The 25,403-nt window shown below is 36.5% G+C and overlaps 1 protein-coding gene across 2 annotated transcripts in view; it reads left to right on the top strand.

Annotated features, from left to right (window-relative positions):
• The window catches only part of UPF1 (UPF1 RNA helicase and ATPase), a 56,538-nt gene that overhangs the window by 2,564 nt on the left and 28,571 nt on the right, over positions 1 to 25,403 (top strand). For both annotated transcript variants that reach the window (XM_074204730.1, XM_074204731.1), the window contains exons 2-5: positions 17,983 to 18,125; positions 21,173 to 21,262; positions 23,525 to 23,692; positions 24,594 to 24,774. In XM_074204730.1, the coding sequence (XP_074060831.1) occupies positions 17,983 to 18,125; positions 21,173 to 21,262; positions 23,525 to 23,692; positions 24,594 to 24,774 (582 nt within the window). The remainder of the gene's footprint in view (positions 1 to 17,982; positions 18,126 to 21,172; positions 21,263 to 23,524; positions 23,693 to 24,593; positions 24,775 to 25,403) is intronic.

The following is a 25,403-nucleotide window of genomic DNA, read 5'->3' as shown; positions in this document are numbered from 1 at the left end:
AACGAGATCCTAAACTAGAAGCTGTCGAGCTTTTATATGAGAAATGAGTCTGGGTTTTTTAAAAGGAGCGATTTTTATGATCTTAACACCTTTGCATAATAAAAAGATGGTAAAATTATCAGTTGAAGTGTCTGACTTTGACACTTAGAATCATTGAATATCAGAACTGGAAGATACCTTTAGAGAACTAGAAGATGATTTAGATCATATGTTTCAACTTCATTATTTTACAGATAAGGAAAACAGACCCAGAGAGGATAAGTGATTGAGGGGAAAATAAAACTTATTTCTCTTGACTTCCAGCCCAGTGTTTTTATCATATGGTTTGTTTGTTTTTTTACTGATTAAAGATTGACCACTTAGAACCTGAGAATGGGACCTGGAAGCATGCTTTAGCTACTGCTACTATTAATTTGTAAAACTGATTTCTATTTCCTTATAAAATAAGACTAATATTTGTTGAAACATTTTAGAATCCTTAATAGAGTATATTAAAATAAAATTGATGATCTTTTAAAAAATATTTTCTTGTTTCCCAAATGAAATGTAATTTCTAGATTTGTCATTTTCAGAATATTGCAAACCAGGTTTGCCCTGTTTTTTTCCTTACTGATGTGCTTTCTTGAAATGATTGGGATTATTGGTAAAATAATCTTTTTTTTAATCATCTTTAAGTGTCAAAAGTTTATATGTGACATAAGATATAGTGAAATGAGCATGAGACCTGAAATCAGAAGTATACTAGAATTTGTTTTAGTTTTACCTCAAGTCTTATTTAACTTTTATCAGTTTCCTTATCAATAAAATGAAAATTTTATTTTAGTTGCCTACTTAATGGGATTGCTGTGAAGAAAGACAGTCTCTTATAGGAGATATAAGTTTTCTTTTTCTAGATTTCAGATGAGACAAAGAGCTTCTGCAAACCTGATTAAACAACTAAAATTAAGAGTGTGATGGATGGTGTATGAGGTTCTTCTGTCCTGTTTTTTTTTTTGTAGAGGTAATTTTTGTGTGTGTGGTTAATAGTTCTGTAAGAGATCTTGTCTGTTTCCTTACCCTGAGGTTCCAGGACAAAAGACCTTGATTCCCAATTATCTCATCTTTGATCAAACTTTTAAAATGTGTGTTGGTGGCAATTTGTGCATTGAGGAAAATTGATGTAGCAATTGCAGTGATCAGCTATAGATTTTTTGTTGAAGTTCATTTGGTGATAAGGTTTTCTTTTTTGTATTCAGAGTTTCTAGTGGCTCCAAAAGTGTTTTAACATTTTAAAATGACAAAAAAAATTTTTGCATTTACTTCATTCATTTTGCAAAAGTGTTATTAGTCAAATAGCACCTCACTTTTATATTGTACTTAGGCAATATTTTATTTGCATATATCATTTTTCATTGTCAGAACTGTCCTGCAAGATAGGAAATTTACAGAAGAAGAAATTGAAGCCAACTTGCTATTGGCTCAAATATAGGCCACATTCCTCAAATGAAATTCCTTTCCAAGTATGAAATAATATAACCATACACTAAAAAATAATGCTGATAAATAGAGCTTTGTATCTGCATCTGACCAAAGCCTGATATTTGGGAAAATATGGCTTATATTTAGAGTAATACTTTAAGTGATAAATTCCCAATCTCCTAACTCTGGGTCATGTGATCTTTCTGTCATACTTTGCTGCTTCTTTCAAAAATTAAGAGTCAGAATGTTAGCCTTGCAGTAACTTTATCCTTTCTAACCCCTATGTACAGTACTTTTCCTGCCTAATGTTTATTGAACTAGCAGGATTTGTTTCAGGGTTTAATTACCAACTGGAAAAGGGGGGGAAACAAAACTTTAAAGGGGAAGTGATACCCTCAGTTAAACTTGAGCCCCTATTGGGAATGAGAGTAGTAGAGTCGTGGTATTTTAGATTGGAATGGACCTAAGAGATCACATGTTCTAATCTCTTCAGTTTAGAGAAGTAAACTGGGACCTGTAGAGATTGTAAATTGTCCAACATCACAAAGATAGCAGAATTGTAAATCAAACTCAGGTCTTCTTGATCTATCACTTTGCTTTAGCTGCTTCCTGGCCACTCTGATATTATTTTCTGGATTGTACTATTAGAAATATCAAGGGATAATAGCCAGATTGGGAAGGTCACTAATCTTCAGTTTACAGATATGTGGACATAGGCCCATAGAGATGATGAGATAGGCCCGGAGAGATGAGTCCCCATGGAACCTAAGCTGTGATTCTAAATCCCACATACCATTATGTCACAATCCTTTTCTTTGTATCCCCCAGCACAAACTACAAGGCTTAAATGGTAGGCGCTTAATCTTTGTTATCACTTCTGTGAGTTTGGGCCTCAGTTTCTTTCTTTGTAAAATGAGGGGGACGAACTAGATGTTCTGCAATGTTCCTTATGGCTTTAATTTATATGAATTTGTAGCTTTTTTTCCCTTTTCTTTCAGCCATTATTCTACCTAACCTTATTTTCCTGATAATTGCCTCTTCTAATTAATCTTATTATATCCCACCTAGTTATTCAGAAAATAGTTACCAGGTGAAATACTGGAAAGCAGTTGGGTAGAAACTAGATTTTTTTTTTTTTAGGTTTTTTTTGCAAGACAAACGGAAGGTTAAGTGGCTTGCCCAAGGCCACACAGCTAGGTAATTATTAAGTGTCTGAGACTGGATTTGAACCCAGGTACTCCTGACTCCAGGGCCCGTGCTTTATCCACTACTCCCATCTAGCTGCCCAGAAACTAGATTTAAATTAACATCTTGTTGATCCCAACAAACCCAAAATGGATAAGAAGCATGAATATTGAAAGTTATGTTTTTTTTTTTAAATGAGAACCAGATCTGTCACTTCTGTAGATAGGGAGAAATTCTTGAATGAGGGGATAAAGGGGGTCACAAAAGATGAAGTAGCTAATTCCGTTCCAAATCTACACTATTATAAGAGAAGCTGTTGATAGATTTAGAGGGCAGAGTGACCCCAGCCATTTTACATTCCTCCCTGCCATGTATCAGTAGATTTTGCCCCACTACTGCCACTTGTTAGAATCAAATCACTTTGACCAGTGTAACTAGACAGAACATTTCAGTCAACTATTCAGCATCCCCAAACTAAAACACCCCTCCTTGACTGCTATTCCCTCTGTGAGTTATCTCCCATTCTGATGTAAGTCTTGAAGGCAGAAGCTATCCTGCTTTTATTATTGGGATCCACAGTGCTTATCACATTTAAATTCACATTCATTAAATACACATTGTAGAGCTCTGATAAGGATTTTATTATTGAAGATATCACATCCATTTGAGACATACAAAACACCCCAAAATTATTTTCCACTTGGATAAGTTGTCAGAAAATAGGAACTATTCTCAAAAGATTTGCAAACCCTTAGCATCCATGTGAAAGATTATTTTCAAATCCCTAATAATAGAAATGCAAATCAAAAGAGGTACTTGGTGTAAGTAGGAAAGTAGAGACTGATTTTCCAATGTGACTGAAAGCAATCAGTCCAGTTTCTTCTCAGTTAAACCTACTTGTCAGGACCTACTGTCTACTTAAGCCTTGGAAAGAGCTTGTGCTTTAGCTGGAAGACATCATTAGTGAAAAAATTAGGTCAGTGCAGGACCATGTAAGGCAACATATCTACTGGTTGAATTTTAGCTGTAGAGTTACCATATATACAAAAAAAGTTGTACCTTTATTAGTGCTTGCAATTATAGTAGAACTTCGGGGTGAATCTGACTTCCTTGTGCTTCTCCTTCATGTCTTATACTCACTTGGGAAGTCCTTTCTTCTACTACCTTAGTACAAGCTCTTTACCATCCACCCAGACTCATTGAAATAATCTATTGCTGTGAGAACAACAGAGAGCGCTCTGCTCCATTCCTTATTACTACAGAATGTTTCTTGTACAAAGATCATGTTTTTGACCAAATCTTTAGTGATGGATTTTTGAATTGCTTTCCAAATTCAGATTCCAATAGGTGACATTCTAGATTCACCATAATCTGGAATAACCAATTCATCATCTTTTTTATTATTCTTTTCTATGTACACTATGCTACAGAGTATTTGCTGTCATCTAAACAACTCTAGACGACTCTAATTCACTTTTGCTTTTGCTGGTTTGTTATAGTATGTCTGTAAGGTTTTCCCTGTTGAATTCATACTCCTGCTTGTTTCTCCTATAAAACCTAACTCAGATGCTGTCTCTCCTTTCCCTTGGATGGCAATTTTTTTTTTTTGTAAGGCAATGGGGTTAAGTGGCTTGCCCAAGACCACACAGCTAGGTAGTTATTAAGTGGCTGAGGCTGGATCTGAACTCAGGTGCTCCTGACTCCAGGGCTGGTGCTCTATCCACTGCGCCACCTAGCCACCCCCCATGATATTTTCATGGGCTAATTACATCCCAAACTGGCAAAAGGGTTAGAAGATAAATTGTGCTAGCCAGAACTTTGAACAAATTTTAGTCTACTTTCTAGAAGCACTCAGAAGCTCAGGCTCAAAGTCCATTCATTATCCTTGAGTCACATATCTGTTAGAAATCACTGCTCCTAGTTTATAGTTAGTACATCACTCTGGATCTCATGGGTTAGCTGGGTCTGGAGGTCACTCAACTTCTTCAAACCAGACAAAGCAAAGAAGACAATGGTTTCAGGGTGAAAAGAACCACAAGACTCCACATTGTAGTAGAACCTCTCTGGTTTGCCATTGTGGTCATAGGGAGCCTGGGCTTCATCCTCATCAATCTCAGAATATTCACTCTTTGGCCATTCTTCAGGCTTTGGGTAGACTATGTATGCCTCAAGGCATTATCTGGGTCTTACTCAAAGGCAACTCCAGCTGTAGGGTTCCATTTGGCATGTTCCTTGCCAAAGCCCTTTTTAGCATAGGCCACATAGCTAGGTAGTTATTAAGGATCTGAGGGCAGATTTGAACTCAGATCCTCCTGACTCCAGGGCCGGTGCTCTATCCACTGTGCCACCTAGCCCGCCCCTTTAAATCACTTCTTACACATTTTCATATTTCTTTGTATTGTTAGTTATAATTTTTCAGTACAGAAGTATTAATATCACAATTTATTGTCTTCCAAACGTAGATGTAAGAGGACTAGAAACAGCTTTTATTTTAGATAAAATCACCAAGAGATCTTCTTTCCTTTTTATTATATTGTTAGTTATAGTTCAAAATGAGATCACTGGGTCAAAGGGATTGGTTTTCATGCCTGTTAGTGATATGGTCAGAATGCTGCAAACATTTTGGGAAACATTCTAGTCCTGTGGATTGAATTTGAGTAAGAATGACGAACAGTACATGTTAAGGTAAAAATGTGTGAGGATCTGTGAGAAAGGTGAGTATGACTGGAATGGGGTGCTGGGCATGAGGAATCAAGTGCAGTAGATAGGCTAACAGCAGGATCATGGAAACCTGGAGAGTAGTTTGGGTTGTTTTGGTTTTTTGGCAAGGCAGTGGGGTTAAGTGACTTGCCCAAGGTCACACAGGTAATCAATCATTAAGCTTCTGAGGTCTGATTGAATTCAGGTCCTCCTGACTCCAGGGCCAGTTCTCATCCACTGCCCCACCTAGCTGGGGGGGGGGGGTAGTTTGAATAGGGGAGTGGCACCATTAAAAGGTAGAAAGAATAGTTCAGCATGAATAATGGCAATTGATTTAAGATTGTTCTTTTTCCTTTCAAGGTGCATCTTACAGGATATTGTTTGAGGATAATTTTTAGGAAATAAGATAATTATAATCATTGCAACTTGGGGGCATCTTTATGTGTTATATTCAGAAAAAATAAGGGACTAAGAATCCCTTTTCAACACTTGGTGTTAAACATGACACCAGCTTGAGAGCTCAAAACCCAGATGCCATTGTATTAATAATGCCTTTGAGTGTGTCAGGCTACCTGAGGTTGCTTAGTGCTGAGCAGTTGCTGCATTGCCTTCTAGAAACTGAGAGGATCACATTTCCAACAGACTTAATTCATGATTAGCAGAAATATTTCATGAGAAAGGAAACAGCTCGCACCCATCAGAAAGGTAGTTTCTTGCTTTTGAAGGAAAGGGAATAAGTGAGTTACTCATCAGAACCATTCTTAAAAATTTTTTTGTATTTTGAATATACATATTTACAGTTAGCAACAGTCAAAATATAATGGGCATCAAACTTTTCACTCTTTAAGATGAGGGTTTAAAATTTTAGTAGCCTTGGTGGGGTACATACAGGGTTTTTAGTTTTTGTCACCAGCACTTATCCCAGTTCTAGCACACATTAGGCACCAGCTTAAGTTTAATTTGAATACTGGGTATTGATAAAACTGCCTATTTAAGACCATTTCCTCTCAATTTTTTTCAACTGAGATGGTTAAACTAAGGAGTTTGTGTCTAATGGTGAGGGGAGGGGGGGAGGGAGGGTGTGGGGAGAAGGAAGGGAAGAAAAAGGGGGAAAAACTTACATGATAGCTTTGCTATATATTTAAAAGGAATTGCAAGCCGTATATAATATACTTACAGCATCATGGGCAAATGAGCTTTTTTATTCTACTGTTATAGAAATGCTTGTTTCTGTCATAAATAAAAATAAAATAACAACTTCTAATTGAAAAAGCCCAACTTATTAATAAACTTTCATAGTATCTTGGATTTGGTTAGGGAACTTTGAAGATTATCTATTTCAATGTTTGACTAACTCATTTACACTTTATAGCCCCTTTGTCCTCTCTTAAGTGCTGGGAGTGTAACAATTTGGGGCTGAGGAAAAAGAGAAGAGGAAGCTCCAGAGGAAGAGGAGAATGAAGCACAGGGAGGAAGGGGAGTAATTTCCTTGAGAGATGCAGTAGTCTCAGAAAACTCAACCAGTGAACTTAAAAGTATTAAGATGACTTGTCCAAAAGATGAGAACAGAGCCAGATTTGTTTTATCTTGTTAGATAAAAAACCAAGCATGCCATGGTACCGTAACAATGATGTCAAGAGTGGTAAAGCCTAGAATGAACTGAGGCTTTCAAGGAAAATGGACAACAAAAAAGGGGGTTTGAAATTGCATTAAGGAAAATAATAGCTAACATTTATATAGCACTTACTATGTACCAGTTATTATATTAAGCTATTTATAATTAGCTCATTTGAAAGAAATTGAATCCAAAAGAAGGGACAGATCTGTTCTGTTTGATAACAGGTTACTGAGAGGAACAGCTGCTCAGCACATATTTTATTGTTTTCTTTACCAAGGAGAATGATCTTTGAACTGGAAAGACATAATAAAAATGGCTTGATTTCCAAGATGAATAAGACTTTAGGTAGGCACCTAGCTATCCCATGAGTTCCAGTCTTATGGTCAGCTGAAATCTATCCCAGTGTCCTGAGCTGGGAATGGAATAGATAAAAGATGTCATGGTTGAGCCACCATTTGTATTCAAGTGTCTGAGGTGATTTTGAAGTCTGTGGAGAATGGAAAGATACTATAGGAATAATGTTGGGCAAATATTCTAATGGAGACTTCCAACTCTCAGTTCGTGAACTTGACTTTGATTCCTGCTGAAAGTCTAGAATTCATCAGTAAAGGAATGTTTACATCTCAAAAAGAAAGTAGTACTCATAAAGCTAATCTGGCTTCATGAGCAGGTCATATTAGAATAACCTTCCCTTTTAGATATGGTCATTACTCTGGTGGCAATTAACTTAGCCAAGCATTTGACCAAATTTTCATGCTGTTCTATGGATACAGATGAGGTCTTGATTAGAGTTGTTAGGCTGTTTTAGAATTGGTTGAATGTCCAGCATCCAAGGCTTAATGGTTCAGTACTGACCAGGCCAACTAGGTGGTACAGTGATTGAGGAGAGCACTGAACCTAGAATCAAGAGGACCTGAACTCAAAATCCATCCTCAGACACATTTACTGTGTAACCTTGGGAAAGTCACTTGACCCTGTTCATCTCATTTTCCTTATGTAAAATGATCTGAGAAAGAAATGGCAAACTACTCTGTCTTTGTCAAAAAAATCCTAAATGGGGGTGGCTAGGTGGCGCAGTGGGTAGAGTGCCAGGAGGTGCTATCAGGAGGACCTGAGTTCAAATGTGACCTCAGACACTTAATAATTACAAAGATCATGTTTTTGACCAAATCTTTAGTGATGGATTTTTGAATTGCTTTCCAAATTCAGATTCCAATAGGTGACATTCTAGATTCACCATAATCTGGAATAACCAATTCATCATCTTTTTTATTATTCTTTTCTATGTACACTATGCTACAGAGTATTTGCTGTCATCTAAACAACTCTAGACGACTCTAATTCACTTTTGCTTTTGCTGGTTTGTTATAGTATGTCTGTAAGGTTTTCCCTGTTGAATTCATACTCCTGCTTGTTTCTCCTATAAAACCTAACTCAGATGCTGTCTCTCCTTTCCCTTGGATGGCAATTTTTTTTTTTTGTAAGGCAATGGGGTTAAGTGGCTTGCCCAAGACCACACAGCTAGGTAGTTATTAAGTGCCTGAGGCTAGATTTGAACTCAGGGACTCCTGACTCCAGGGCTGGTGCTCTATCCACTTTGCCACCTAGCTGCCCCTACACTGTTTTTTTTTAATATAAATTTATTTACTCAGGTTTTCAACATTCATTTTCCAATAAGATTTTGAGTTCCACATTTTTCTTCCCTTCATTCCTTTCCTTTCCTCTCCTCTCCCCTAACATCTCCATATTAGTCACACACAGTGAAATAACAATCAGAACTAAAGCGGGGGGAGCCATGAGGGAGGAAAAAAATATAAAGCATAAAACATTTTAAAAATGGAAAATAGTATGCTTTGGTCTGCATTCAGACTCCAAAGTTCTGTCTCTAGCTGTGGATGGTATTTTCCATCACAAGTTCTTTAGAATAGTCTTTGATCATTTTACATTGCTGGGGAGAGCTAGGTCTGTCATAGTTGATCATCACACAATGTTGCTGTTAATATGTACAATGTTCTCTTGGTTTTGCTCAGCCTACTCAATAACAGTTCATGTAAGTCTTTCCTAGCTTTTCTGAAGACACCTATTCATGATCTCTTAGTATGCCATCACATTATACTCCACAATTTGTTTAGCAGTTCTCCACTTGATGGGCATCCTCAATTTTCAGTCTTTGCCTCCACAAAAAGAGCTGCTGTAAATATTTTTGTACATGTGAATCTTTTCCCTTTTTCCAATGATCTCTGGAATACAGACCTAATGGTCGTATTGCTGGATCAGAGGGTATGTAAAGTTTTATTGCCCTTTAGATATTGTTCCAAATTGCTCACCAGAATATTTGGATCAGTTCACAACTCCACCAACAATGCATCAGTGTCCCATTTTTCTTTCATTTTCTTTTTTCTTTTTTTTTTTTTTGCAAGGCAATGGGGTTAAATGATTTGTCCAAGGTCACAGTTAGGTAATTAAGTGTCTGAGGCCAGATTTGATCTGGGTCTTCCTGACTCCACTGTCCCAGTTTTCTCAATCCCTTCCAACATTGATCATTTTTGTTGTTGTATTGGCCAGTCTGATAGGTGTGATGTGATAACTTAGAGATACAACATTGATTTTATATGTGATTTTGAGTTCAAATTTTTTCATCCTCCTTCCCCCGCCTAGCAAATATTCTGATATATGTTATACATGTGCAATCAGGTAAACATATTTGCACATTAGTCATGTTGTGAAAGAAGAAAATAAAGGCCACCAAAAAAAGTGAAGGTAATTATGCTTTGATCTGCTTTCAGACTTTGTTTCTTCACTAGATATGGATATCATTTCTATCATGAATCTTTTGGAATTTTCGGCTCATTGTAATGCTGAGAAGACTTCAGTCAATCATAGTTGATCATTGTACAATGCTGCTAATACAGTGTATGGTTCTCTGATCACTTTTAAATCTACAGGTTTTCCTGAAATTTGCCTGTTCATCATTTCTTACAGCAATATAGTATTTTCCAATTGATAAGCATCTCTTCAAATTTCCAAATTTTTTTGTTCATATAAAGAGTCGCTGTAATTATTTTTGTATATATAAGTCTTTTTCCCTTTTTATCTTTGCTTGCATCATTATTGTTCAATTGTGTTTGACTCCATTTGGTGTTTTCTTGACAGAGAAATGTTGGGAGTGTCTTGCAGTTGCTTCTCCAGTTCACTTTACAAATGAGATTTGCCTAGGGTAACCAGATTTGTATTCTGGTCTTTCAGGTCCATTGTATCCACTGTGCTACACAGCTGCATCATAGTATTGGCCCATAAATCACATTACCTTTGTGCTCTTTGTTTCCACTCTCTGAATTCCTAGTTTCTTTATTTGTAAAAGTCTGTAAAACAAGGACTAAGGAAAGGGCTTAGTAAAGTCAGTTGGATTGGAAATAAAAGCTACTTTGAACAGTATTCTGTATCTGAAGTTCTGTGATATAAAATTAAGGGTAGTATGAATGCTTTTGTCTTAGGACCATAGCCCATATTGAATCTACTTCGTGATCATTATATTTTTCTTAGTTGTAAAATGTGAGTTAATTACTAGAAAATAGAACTGTCATAAACCAAGGGCAAGTGTCCCCTTTTGAGACCACCTAATACAACTCTATCAGTGGAGCTATGTTTTAACTGATATCTGGTACAAAAACTAGAGCCCAGGAGGAGGAGTTCCCATGATCTTCCCAGATCCTCCTTAACAGTTTGAGAAACATTGTCAGAGCATGCAGTAGATTAGATAAGCCTGGTAATAGAAGGTGGGTCCTAGATTTTTTTCCCCCCCTAGAATTTAGTTCACAAAAATTTAGTCTTAAAATTTCTAGGAAGATTTAGGATTATTGTCAATTCTATCCCTAAAATCTATCCTGGGGGTGGCTAGGTGGTGCAGTGGATAAAACACCTGCCCTAGAGGCAGGAGTATCTGGGTTCAAATCCAGTCTCAGACACTTAATAATTACCTAGCTGTGTGGCCTTGGGCAAGCCACTTAACCCCGTTTGCCTTGCAAAAAAAAAAAAGAAATTTCTAAAATCCCAATTTGACTACATCCACCATTTCTAGGATTATTTCACTTTCCTCTTAAGCACAAATAGCTTGTTTGCAGTTCCCCACATTCAGTATCCATGCTTTTCTACAGGTTGTCTCTCATCTTTCACTCAATTCCTTTTGCACTTCCAGCTCCATTATTTCCTGACTTCTTTGGAGGTTCACTTCACAGACCTCAGTGCATTTTATTTTAGCTCCCTAATTGTTCATGCTTTCTTCCTCAAGTAATCCTTTGCACACTCAGTTTTACATGTTGTATCCTGCTCTCTCTTCCCCCCCACCCCCACTTCATGAGACTCTGGAGGACAAGGACTGTTTTCCACTTTAGTATTGTCTCCCCAGCCCAGACCCTCACATGGATTCCAAGTCCACAGCATCTCTGTCATCCCCATCATCCCCATCCCTCTCACTACTCACATCCATTCTCCTCATTTCTTACCCAGGCTATGCTGATGGTCACTGATCCAATTAGTGATACCTGAGAGATAAAGATGGACTTGAAGTCAAGAAGCCTGAGTTCAGATTCTACTTCATACTTAGTAGTGGTGTGACTCTGGGCAAGTCATTTAACCTCATTTCCCCAAATGTAGAATGGGGGAATAACCCACACTTCCAGGTGTGGGGTGGAGATCAGATGAGATATACATAAAGCACTTAACGCTTAGTGGGAGCTATGTAATGCTTCTTCCCATTCCTGGGATCTTCTCTGCTTCAAGTTTCCCTTGACTCCAGTCTTCCACAACTGCCACTGGTCTTTCTTCAGTAGATCCTCAGCTTAGTGAACACCTCTAGAGTAAAGCAGAATTTTCTGTGTGGCTCTAAAGTTCTTGCTAGCATGGTCCTGATCCACTTTTCCAGCTCCTCTTAATTGCAGTATCAGCCCACTGAGGCTTCTTGTTGGTCTCACTTAACAGATCACTTCTCTAGGGTTTTGCACAGACTGCCCCCCTCTGTCTGGAATTCCTTCCTTTTCATAAAATCCCTTAGTTTCTTCAGGACTCAACCACTACTTTCTGTAGAAAGCCTTTCCTGACCTCCCTACTTAAACTCCTTGGTACTGACTTTGTTTTGTTTCTATTCTGTATTTTTTTATGTGTGTATTTGTTATCTCCTGGTGTAGGATGCACTTTGAGGTCAACAACTTTTTTTTTTTTTTTTGCCTTGCACATAGTAGGAATTTAATGTTTGTGATGGTTTAGATTGGGCCTGAGAGCTATATTGGAAAGTTGTCTTGAAGAATGTTCTTGCTGTACTTGGCCTTAGGAGGTCAAAACATGGAGAAATGCGTAGAAATTTTAGAGAAGTAGATATTTTACCATAAGGGGAAAAATCTTCTTAAGGCTATTACTGCAATAAATTTGAGAAAATAATGTGATCTTGGAGACCAATTTGAGTGGAAGGATACAGTAAGAATCAGATTGCCAAAGAACTGAGAAAGTGATGGAGGTTAAGAGTGCAAATAACTTTGCAGAAATTTGTTTGTGAGGGAAAGAATAGAAAACTTGACAAAGGCAAGTAGAGTAGTGCTACTACCAGACCTTATTAAATTGTTATTTAAAAGTTACATTCAGGAATATATGGATACTGATAGTCTTTCTTCATTGTTTGATTCTAACCACAAGTAGCTTTTTCTCTGTGTCATTTGGGTTCTAAGCTACCTAAAATGTGGATGTATTCCAGGCACAATTAATGTGTGACCGAGCTAGGTGAAGGTCAGGGTCAGGAATAGAAGGTGGAGGGAACACACATGAGGAGGGAAGAGGGAATATGGGCACCAGGTTGGAAAATGGAGATGAAAAATTTTGAGGATCTCTAAGAAGCCAATCATTAATTAGGGATTGCCTTCTGCTTTTAATTATCTGAGCCTAGACTTCCTTCCATTAGTGCAGGTAATTGAAAACTGACTGGATCTTTTACACAGATCATTTCATTTGTCTTTCCAGTAATCTTGAGAAATTGTAACTTTGAATATGCAGTTTAATTCAGTAGTAATATTTTGGCTTATATATCTCTGACACAATGCTGGCAACTGGAGATATGAAGGTGAAAAATGACATATCCCCAGGAGACTGGGGGAGGAGTTGAACACATATACAAAAATATATAATTTAAGGTAGAATTAAATGAGGCAAAGAAGTCATAGTCAGCTGGAATCATCAGGAAAGGTTTCATGAGAAAGAGTAAAAGCTTGAACAGGACTATAAGCGGGGGGGGGGGGGTATTAGATTGGAACTGGTAAGTCATTGCAGATGAACTGTTTGCTTAAATAGAAGAGGAAAAGTAAAGTTAGAGGCTGGGTAAGCATCTATAAAACATTGTGTCAGCCATTGACAGGTGTTGACAATACAAGGGGAAAAAACCTACCAGTCCCTGTATTCTATTTCTAGTTTGTATTCTATTAGCAGAGATAACAGGGACATGCAAGTCTTCACAAATTACAATGCAGAAAACTGCTAGTCTAGTTTAACTGAAACTGGGAGGGGGTAGAAATCAAGAGGCTTAGTCAAGTTGGCCTTATATTTATAGTCAGGGTTAGGCATTTATATTATATTCTGTAAGCAGTGAGAACCACCAAAGGTTTTAGGGGGTTGGGAGGATGGGAAATAGGGTCTGGTCAAACCAAGGCTTGAGGAAGATTATCTTAGCATCTGTATGTAGATCATTTGGAGAGGGGAAAGAATAGAGGCCAGTATTCCCAGCAAGGAGGTGGGAAAGCCCAAAAGCAGAGTGATGGCAGTATATGCCAGAACCCTTAGAGAGAAAGAATTCATAGGATTTGATCATTCTTCCAACTTGTTTCCCCCGACCTCACATCCAAAGAAGACAAGCAAGTTTAAGTATAGGTGAATAAAAGAATGGTGGCAATAAGTATGGAAGCAGGATGAGAAACTGAGACATTAAGGCCATCAGCATGCATTTATTGAGCACCTACTGTATGGTAGGCACTTTGCTAAGGGTTGGAAATGAAAATATTAGTAGAAAAATAGCTCTTGCCCTTGAAGAGCTTGTATTCTAATGGGGAGTTTCTACTCAAAGAGCATAAAAGGAAGCTGAAATGAGGATCCCTACCTTGACTTGCAGAGGATTTAGACCTAGACTGGCCTTAGTGTTCTCCTTAAATGGAAGTTCTGGGAGAGGGACCATCCAGTCTTTGGCAAGAAAACAAAGTGGCAGAGGGTTCTCCCAGTGTGTAAATTCTAAGGTTGGAATGAGGCTTCAGGATGAAGAGCTGGGGCATAGAGGAATTCTAGAGGATATCCTGTCAAGGAATGAAGTTTCAATGAGTTGTGGAGGAAGGTTTTCTTAAGTCAATCTTTATACTGTGCCTCTTAACAAAACATTTGAGGTAATGAAGCAAAGTGGATAAATATCTAGTGGAAGATGAAGGATGTTCTGTGGATGTTCAAGCAAAGAATTTGGTGTGTATGGTTTAGGGCTTAAAAATGTAAAGAACTGCAGTTTTTCACATGGTTTGAACAGTTAACTAAAGCAACAGTGTAGATCTATAGTCTCTACAATATCAGTACTCCTCCTGATGAAAATCATAATCTATATGCCTTTTTCCCTGATTAATCTTTGCTTCATCCTCCCAGAAATTCTCCATAGACCCATCTATTTTGTGTTCTGAAGGCCTTTCTGTAGGGGGGTGTGTGTGTGTGTGTGTGTGTGTGTGTGTGTTTTGTGGGGGGGGGGTTGCAAGGCAATGGGGTTAAGTGGCTTACCCAAGGCCACACAGCTAGGTAATTATTGAGTGTCTGAGGCCGGATTTGAACTCAGGTACTCCTGACTCCAGGGCCAGTGTTCTATCTACTGTGCCACCTAGCTGCCCCCTTTCTGTATATCTTAACATGAGGTGATATTTAAGCTATACAGCTTTTCTCTTGTTCTCATTACATGACATGATCTTGGGATTGTTTGAAAGTACTACATAATTTCCCACTATCTTCATTTCTTTCCAACCTGACTTCATTTATCAATTAGTCTTTGGCACCTGCCAGATATTTAAATACTTTGGGATTAATACAGGTTGGGTTTTTTTTCCTTATCATGATATAAACAGATGCTTATAAATTTTGTTTTTCCCATATTACATCAATCTCTTGAGTGGTTATACATCTTCATTCAAATGGATTGTTCTAGGGCTTGCTTCAGTCAGTAGATTGTGATTCATAAACAGGACTATCTGATGGGACATCACCAAATAAGGAATTCTCCTTTTCATTTGGACTGTGCACAAGACATTCTTCACTATACTAAAACAGAATTGTAAGATATTTGTTGTTGTCCTATCTACTTTGCTTGTCTTGCTGCCCCTAAACAATATGTTGAGTTGTTTCAGTTGTGTATAACTCTTCCTGATCCTGTTTGGTGGTTTTTGGGCAGAGATACTAGAATGGTTTGTCATTTTCTTCTCCAGCTCATTTTATAGATGAGGAAAAGTGAGATAAATAAGGTTAAGTGACTTGCTCAGAGTCACATTGCTAGTAAGTGTTTGGACTCAGGTTTTTCCAACTCCAGGTCCAGCTATCCCTTGAATTGAAGATTACAGAGCCCCAAATCTAGAGTGTTTTAAATCCTACCTCTTCAGTTTTGCTAGCTTTGTGACTTGAAAAAATACCTTTGGGGGCCTCAAGTTTATTTATTTGTAGAACAATGATAATGTATTTGACTTTCCTATTCCATATTCACACACATGTAAACCAAATGTACACATTTTGAGAATTGTAGATACCACAGGAAGTCACAAATTTAACAGTTAAATTGTTCCTTTATATCAAAATGAAATTAGCTTGATAAGAAGTAATTTCTTTATATGCTACAATATAATACAAAAGGTATGAAAAGCATATAGTTCTTCTTGACTCATATTATTGCACTTTTCATAAGAACACATTTCCTACACACTGACATTTCCATGAATTTTGTTGAGAAAATTATCAGGTGGTGATAGACAGTGTTGTTTAAATTTGCATTTTGAAGTGTCTATTAGATTACCAGGTCCAGGGTTCTTAAATGAATCAATCAGATAAGCAGATGTTGGTAAAGACAGTGGTTATGTAAAAGTACACAGAGTAAGACTCCCATCAATCCTCAAACCACTTATTATCTGTATGGTAGAGAACTGGACTGAAAACCTAGGTTTGCTCTTTTCTATCTTTGTGAATTTGAACTTTAGAGATGTCCCTTGTTGGAGGTTCAAGTTTCCATTTGTAAAGTGGGACTCATACTTTACCTCTTAGGTTTGAGAATCAAATGAGATGATGGATATAAGGTGCTTTGTAAACCAAAAATAGTATAGGAATGTTAGGTACTTTAATATTATATGTTTTTCAGAATGCTTCTGTGGCCTTTATCTTTTGTTTGCATTGATACTCTTAATAGTCAAAGTAGATGGACAGATATTTTTTTAATTCCTATTTTATAGATGAGGAAGTAGAACCAGAGAAGATAGGCATGTTTAAGTTGTCATGAGACTAGAACTACAGCTTTGGTTTCTGCCCAGTGTGGAGTGACCATTTTTACTGGACCATGTTGTCTTAGCCTTTTGCTGGTTGACCAAAGAAGAGAATGTGAACTTTGTCAAAGAAAGGATACTTAAATTTAAGGATTATTGTTTTCAGTTAACTTGGAGATTCTGATTGTCTAGTTATAAAGAAAAGTTGAAGGTCACCATGGAAAGGGTGGAGGTGAGCATTTTTAATAAGATGATTCATAACATGGAGTAAGTTATTAAAGATATTCCTGTTCTTGTTTGATGCAATCTAATTAGTGCTGTTCTCATGTGAATTCTTGATCTTATTACAAATGCCACTTGAAACTTTATAGATTAGTTTGTATAATCAGCTTCAGAAGATGTTGGTAACATAGCAAGTAAGTAATAAATTAGAATTGTTTAAGACACAAAATCAAAGTACCTTTTGTGGTGTTCTTGAGGTAAGTACTCTGATAGTATGGTAACTTGGGCCTTAAGCATAAATAATTTGTTTACCTAGTTATGTATACTGAGAACATTTTGCTAAATTAATAGATTTCTGAGAGTTAAAAATTGAGTATATGCTATATGCACACTTGACTCTTGTTATTTAGGATCTGGAGAAGATATATAGATAAATAAGAAAATGTCCTGTTACATAAACAAATTGTACATTTTAATTTGTATTAAATATATGCAAGAGGTATAAAGAGCAGGCATTGTTTGAAAGAGGGAATTTGACAAAGTTTAATGGAAGATGTGACATTTTCAATTGGATCTTGAAGGGTGACTAGTATTTCATCAGAAAGAGATGAAGACATTCTAAAACTAGGTCTGTGAGCAGAGATAGAGGTAGGAAGTGTTATTTCCAAGGAAGGAGAGAGTAAGTTGGGTGAGTTTGGATGAAGGGGAAGGACAGAACCAAGGAAACCTCTATTGTCAACCTAAAGAGTTTAAACTTTATTTGGTAGAAACAAAAAATCATTGAAAGGTTTTAATAGAAGTATGTTCATCTCAAAGTTGTTTTTTTATCCTTTTAAGTTGAGATTCTTTAAAAGTAAGACCAAGAACAAATTGAAAAGCTGATGGAGAAAGACTTCATCTAATATTCAGTTGTATCATCTGAGATAACCTAAATTATCTTTTCTCTTGAATTTGTAGCATATAATATTTAAATTCATGTATTATAATGGCTAAATAAACCGAAAAGTAACCTGCACCTATGGAAAATATTCAAAATTATTTTCCCACATGTTCAAGTGACAGTTGCAAAAATAAAGGGTTGTTTGTCATAGCAAATCATATTTCTGCTTCTTAATCACATAATCTTATTTTTTTCTTTGAAGTAGTCATATACTATGGAAATAATTATTGTGGCCAGAGAAAAGTATATGTGAAATATGAGTAATAAATAATAAGTCTAGTGGACTTAATAGTGAAAATATATTTTAGATCATAAACTTTTCAACTAACTTTTTGACTTAGGTTAATGGACCTGATGGTATCCTACAGAATGGTGCTGTGGATGACAATGTAGCTAAAACTAGCCAACTATTGGCTGAATTGAATTTTGAAGAAGATGAAGAAGATACTTACTATACAAAGGATCTTCCTGTGCATGCTTGCAGGTAAAAAAAAAAGCTTCTGTTCTAAATCCTCTAGGAATGACAAACACCAAGTATTAGCATTTGTCCTCCTGTTAAGAGAATGAGGAAAAGAAAGAAAGAGAAGACTGTGATAAGGTGTTTTCCCAGGTGCTGCGGTGTTTTCCCAGGTGCTGCTTTCTGTTCAGAATCTGAATTAAAATCTTGAGCTAAGATTTAGTTTCTGTTATATACAGCCCCATCCTAAGGTTATTTACAGATATATAACTAACTATCAACTAAGTTGACACCAGTCTGTGAATCTTCATAAGAAAAGAGATATGCATACTTCCAGACAAAATTCAGGCTGTTTCTTTTATGATAACTTTTCCTCATCAGGCTTTCCCTTAATTGCCCATTTTGTTTGTTTGTTTTTTAGTTTTTGCAAGGCAAATGGGGTTAAGTGTCTTGCCCAAGGCCACACAGCTAGGTAATTATTAAGTGTCTAAGGCTGGATTTGAACTCAGGTATTCCTGACTCCAGGGCCAGTACTCCATCCACTGTGCCATCTAGCCACCCCTTAATGCTCATTTTTATCCTTTCACCAGTGAAAATCTGGATTGATGATAAAATCAGAGGTAATTTGTTTTCCATAGGGATTGTCATGGAAATTTATGGGGGGGGGAAATGAACTTTACCAGTAGATTTAAAGAAGGATTTGATTTACATATATTTTCAGACTCTTTGAGTGTCTTAAAAATGCATGTAGGGGAGGCTAGGTGGTGCAGTGGATAGAACACGGGCCCTGGAGTCAGGAGGACCTGAATTCAAATGCTGTCTCAGACACTTAATAATTACCTGTGTGGCCTTGGGCAAGCCACTTAACCCCATTTGCCTTGCAAAAAAAAAACCTATTTAAAAAATGTATGTGCATTTTTTTTAAAACCCATAGAATTTTATATCTGTAAGAGACTAGAATTAAGAGTGAAGAGGACTTTAGATTATAAAATTCTACCCTATAATTTTACAAGAAATTAAGACACAGAAACAAACCTACCTAAGATCATTTAGCTAGTCATTATCTGGGCCAGAACTAAAATCAGTCCATCAACAAGCACTTATTAAGGACTTATTATAAACCAGACTGTTCAAGTGCTAGAGATATAAAGAAAAAATCCAAAACATTTCCCTTCCCTCAGAGTGCATATGTTTTAATGGGAGAGATAGCATTTCAAATCAGAGCATGTAAGATAAACACAGAGTAAATGGAAAGTAACCTTAAGGGAATGGTATTAGCAGCTGTGAGGGGAAGGAGAGAAACAGGGCTCTGAGAGTCACAGGTTAGGAGGAGAGCATTCCAGGGATGGGGTTCCTAGAGATTACCATGAGTTGAGCATGGAGAATATGTTAGGAAGAGAGATAAAAAGGTAGAAAACCACCCAGGTCTCTGGGTTCTGATGGTTTTGAGGATTTTTTCCACTGTACTATACCTACTAAGTGTGTCTCATACCCTTCCTTCTCCTCTGTACACAGTTATACTTAGTTTTGACTTTTTAACATTTTGATCTTTGGGAGTCTCCTTTTTCAGAGCCAAAAATTAACACTGCCCAAAATAGGTACAGTGAATAAATAAATGTCATTAATCCTAGTAAAGTTTTTAGTATGTATTAGGTTTACCTTTGGTCTGGAAAATTTCTCATAAAACTTACTAACATAGAGCAAGAGACTCTGGGGTTTTGAATTCTTCATAGACATATGAAGGGAACTTTTCTAATGAAGTAGCTCTGAACCATGCGCTCTCATGGGCAGGGAGTAATGGAAGGCTTGATTCTTATTAAATGTAGCTTAAATCTACAAGCATTTAGATCTAGGAATTTAGTGAGGTAAAGTGGGAGAGCACTGAACAGATCACTTAATTTCAGCCTTAGTTTCTGTGTAAAGGGAAGAATATATTGCTGACAGCTTATACCTGTCAAGGCTGTTATATTGAAGATACTTTATAGACTATAAAGTATTATGTAAACAAGGGAATCATTTCTTAGCAAGACCTTTGGACCTGGGAATACACTATTGTGTTGAGATGAGAGTTGATTCGAGGTTAACCTGACATTTTAATTTATATATATATATATATATATATATAGAGAGAGAGAGAGAGAGAGAGAGAGAGAGAACAAAAAAAAGTTAGTTTTAGTTTGCTGAATGCTTTTATGTTTATCTCGTGTGATCCTCAAAACAACCTTTGCAAGCTGCTGTTAATGTTATATCCATTTTAGAGAGGAATAATAAGAAAAAGAGAGGCTGAGTTATTTACCCCAGGGTGTTTGAACTCAGGGCTTACTGATTCAAAGGCACTACCTCATTGTTAGTAATGGGACTAAAAGAACTTCAGTCTTCTCAGTCCAAAGTGATTTTTGATTGATATGGTACATGGAGAACTGACTTGGGAGCTAAGAATATTTAAATTCAAGCACTGCCTTTGCCACATCCTCTCAGTGCCCTAGGCAGATCTCTGAGACTATAAGTTATAGAGAGAATGCTAAGTCAGTGTCAGTAGAGGAATTTTTCTTATTCTGTTGTCTGTGCCAGTGAAATCATAGATCAAGTCTTGATCTTATGCTTCCAGGACCATGATATAGCGTTCTTCTTGAGATTGAAGATTGTTTGTTTCTTTACTAAGTTATTAAGAGTGAAACTTAAAAATGATAGGTACCATAACCTTGGATAGTAGGGTTTTGTTGCTTAGAGTTAAGGAGGATCTGTTTGCCAAAAGAGAATTTAGAAGACAAAGTAATAGCTTAACTGGCACCTATCCACAATTCTGTCAAACTCAGTAAAAAGTGGTTTCAGTTCAAATTGTTTCCCATTACAGAGTAATTCCCTACAATCCTCCTAATATTTCTGTCTTGAATTTTCAGGACTTAAGCCTCTGCAAGTTAATGAATTTAATTTTGTTCCTGGGATTATTTTACTTGAAGTTACTTGATGAAAAGCTTAGTTTAAAGGATATAAAAATAAAGAATTTTACATCATGCTAAATTAAAAACAGACAAGAAACCTACTTTTTTAAGTTTTGTACTTTTTTTTTCCAGTTACTGTGGCATCCATGACCCAGCTTGTGTGGTTTACTGTAATACTAGCAAGAAATGGTTTTGTAATGGACGGGGAAACACATCTGGCAGGTAACTAATCAGATAATGCCTGAGTCTTTAATCAGGCTTGTTTAGAATTGTATTGAATTGATGGGAACAGTGAAGTACAGTAGAAAATCATGTTAACAAACCTGGCCCTTCTTTTTTCTCCTGTGTGACTGATTTAACTTAAAACATATGGTGCTATATGAATACCTTCATGTATTTGCCTTTAATTTTTTTTTGCTTATTTTTATTATTCAAGTATAGTTGACTTAATTTTCTTCCTAGTTTTGTTTATGCTTTTGCAAGATGAGTTCTTGGCATGCTAATGAAATTTTAAAGTTTCTGCCTTTACCATTAAAAGTAAACTAAGAGAATTATATCCTCCCAGAGGAAGTAATGACTGGAATATCAGTTTGAGTCTTTTAGAACAGAAGTCATTCTTTCCTCAGGCATTTTTGATTTTCATAATGACTGGTTCATCAAGAACAAAATACATTCACTAGAAAATACTACATTTTAGCTTGCTTATTGTTCACACACATGATATCAGTATCATCTGTTAGTAGATTGTATATTTTGAGTTGTATGAGTCTTTCCAAGTCTTAGAGTTCTATAAGCATAAGTCTTAAACTGAAGAGTTCTATAAACATAGACTATAACTTTAAAATTTAAGGTACCATCAAATTCCAACATTGTCCAATTTGGATTTCTTCTAAAAAGAAAACATTGATCTTAATGTTTCTTAAAGGCTTTGTCTGTGCTTCATTCTCATTCAAAAAAATGCAGTAAATATTGCAAGAGTTTATTATCCCCATTTTATAAATGTGGGGGGAAACTGAGAATTTGACTTACTCTTCAAATAGTCAGGGCATGGAGTGGTGCTTGAGTGCAGGTCTTCCAGCTTCAGGGTCAGTGGTCAGTGTTTTTTCCCCACAATATCATAATGCTTTTCATGGTGAAGCATCTTAATATAGAGATCATTGGCCCTGCAGTCAATCTGATCTCAAATTAATTGTATGACACTGGCTAAGTCACAACTTTAGTCTGCTTCAGTTTCCTCAACTGTAAAATGGGAATTATAATAGAACCTGCCTTGTGGGAGGGTGTGGAGGGGGATGGGAAGATGAAATAAGAGAATATTTGTAATGTGCCTGGCACATGGTAGATTCTTATTCCCTTCCTTTCCCCTTAACCAAAATTTAAGCAATCTGATATCACAAAAACCCTACCAACTTCTGACATATTCTGAAAAAGTATACATTCATTATGTCCAAGCTTCTGTACTTTGTACAGCTACAGAACTACATAATCGACTCCAGTCTAGAGAAGCAATTGATATTTTAGGGACATTTTCAAGAAAGGTGGGGTACTCTGACTAACCTGAAAAAATAAAATAGTCAGTGCATCCCATTCCTGAAACATTTTAATTAAACCAGCATTTTGCTATATTTATTTTCTATTACCAGGTAATAATATAATGAGACTTCATATTTATTTTGAAGTCACTTATCTGTTAATCTTCACTCTTCAGAATACAATGAAAAGGGGCGGGGCAGTGGATAAAGCACCCTGGAGTCAGGAGTACCTGGGTTCAAATCTGTGTGGCCTTAGGCAAGCCACTTAATGCCATTTGCCTTGCAAAAAAAGAAAAAGAATACAATGAAGAATTGGGATACAAGCAAAAAAAAAAAAAATGGCCCATGAGCCTCCAAGACAGGTGTTAAAAGACCACTTACTTAAAGCTCATTCTTTCACCACACAGTCTCTCACTCAGATCCTTTTGACTCTTAGCTAACATCTCATCCTAACAAGTTTGGTTATCTAGTTCCTTAGTCAATAATTAAAAACAGCATTGCCAAGATCAGACACCACAGCAATTAGAACTAATGAGGGATAGACTAAACTGTGACATCCCAGAAGTCCGGACAAATAGCTACCTTCCTTATTTCCTAAGGACATTCAAGAATATTATGTTTATAGAAAAATAAAGGTATAAAAATTATAGACTATACATATTATCAATAGACATTTAAGTTAAAATAACATTTTTTTTAGAATTTTTTTAAAAATCCTTAAAGCGTCAGGAGTCTGGATAATTGTTATTTGGATCACTTTATTCTCCAGTGATCTAAGACGAGTGAAATGTTCTTGAGTATCTGTTAATTGATCATGAATATTTCATTTCTAAGTGGAAAAATTAGAAATGATCAACTCCTATGATTTTCTTTTTTTAAATTAATAGTATTTTTTCCCCAATTATGTTTTTGTTCTTGGTTTCAATTGTGCCTTATTCTTTCCTGATTTCAGCCATATTGTAAATCACCTAGTAAGAGCAAAATGCAAAGAGGTTACTCTCCACAAGGATGGGCCCCTGGGGGAGACAGTACTGGAGTGTTATAATTGTGGGTGTCGGAATGTGTTTCTCCTTGGCTTCATTCCCGCCAAAGCTGATTCTGTAGTGGTACTACTCTGCAGGTAAGAGAATGATTTTGTTAGACCATTATTAGAAGATTCCCTAATCCTTATAAAGTATGCAATTCCTGTCTTAATGCCTCTTTCCCCATTTATTCCTAGGACATCCCATTACAGTTTTTGTTTCACTCTATTTTGTTTTTCTGTATAGATAGTTTTATCCACATTTGTTTGATATGTCTATAGGTAACTTATCCCTTTCTCTCCCTATATCAGATTTTGAGCTTCACTAGGCTAGGAAATGTTTTCATTCTCTCTTTAGCTCCCCTAGTTCTTAAACTGTCAAAATTGGAGAGTGAAGGACAAGATTACAACTGGGAAGGAAATTCAGTCCTATATAATGAGCTTTGTCATACTTTGTGGGATCAGACACTAGGTAAAAGGTATGGTTCAGATAAGGTTTCTTTAGAGATTTGTGTTTTTTCCTTCAGAAATAGTTTAGTCTTCTCTCCATCCAACCATAATAAGCTTCTTTGAAGGCGGTTGGCACTATACCTTTTTGTTCTTTAACTCCCTCTTTTGCTGAGCAGCATTGAATATAGATGAATTTTATAAATTTGTTCAGTTTTTCTTTCTGTATAAAGTTTGCTTGAATTGTGATATTCTTTCACTCCTCCTCAGCTCCCTTTTTTGAGTTTTTCATTGTGAAGAAGCATAATGTTTTCCTTGGCCAGTCATAAAAATGTTTCTGTAAAATTTTCAGGCTTCTCATGATTTTTGAGAAAATTCAAGTGTATTAGGAATTTTAATCTCAAATTGTAAATAACTGAAGATTTGGGTAACAGTAAGCCAACTTTTGGTCAAAATACACAGATGGTTACCAGAGTCGTAAAATATATTAGATTTGAAAAACTACTAGTATTTTACAAACTAATGCATCACCCTTGTAATTTGGATTTTGTAGGCAACCCTGTGCCAGTCAGAGCAGCTTAAAGGATATCAATTGGGACAGTTCCCAGTGGCAGCCTCTGATTCAAGATCGCTGCTTTCTTTCCTGGCTGGTAAAGATTCCTTCTGAACAAGAGCAGCTAAGAGCACGACAGATTACAGCTCAACAAATCAACAAACTAGAGGAACTTTGGAAGGTATGATCTTCTCAAAAGAAATAACATGACAGATGTCAGATTTTATGTTTTGGTTACACCTTGGGATAAAATCTTCCTGTTGACTTTCTCCATGAATTCTGTGTTTTCTCACCTGATCAGTCAGATGATGTTTGGAGGTTTCAGTTCTGGTTACATTTTCAGAAAGCACTGGAGATAGATTTCTTGTGAATTGTATGAAGGCAATGAGTATGCATGATCTGGAGAAGATAAGACATCCTTGCTGTCTTTCCATATTTGAAGTATTGTTATTTGGAAAGAATTGTGGTGCCTGCTGTGCTTCTGAATGGAGCCAGAGGAAGTGATACAACTATGCTGACTGTGGGGAAATTATAAATTTCCTATGATCTATCTTCATTGAACTCTCACTACATCATGGCAATCCTTGTAATTTTTATTCCCTGTATGACTTTCCACAGACATTTTCCCAAACCTTCTCTTTTCAAATACTAACATTTTCTAGATAAGTCCATTAGCCTTGTTATTTGGATTTTGTAGCAACCTTGGGCCAGTCAGAACTGCTTAAGGAGTATCAATTGGGAATTCTAACCTCCCATTCCCCCCCTTCTCTTAAAGGGCATTTCATCTCTTTTATTGAGAAAATTGTGACC

Source organism: Macrotis lagotis, chromosome X (assembly GCF_037893015.1).
Source record: "Macrotis lagotis isolate mMagLag1 chromosome X, bilby.v1.9.chrom.fasta, whole genome shotgun sequence".
NCBI lineage: Eukaryota > Metazoa > Chordata > Mammalia > Peramelemorphia > Peramelidae > Macrotis > Macrotis lagotis.
Note: the sequence above shows the minus strand (reverse complement) of the source record. Positions and strands in the feature narration are given on the sequence as shown.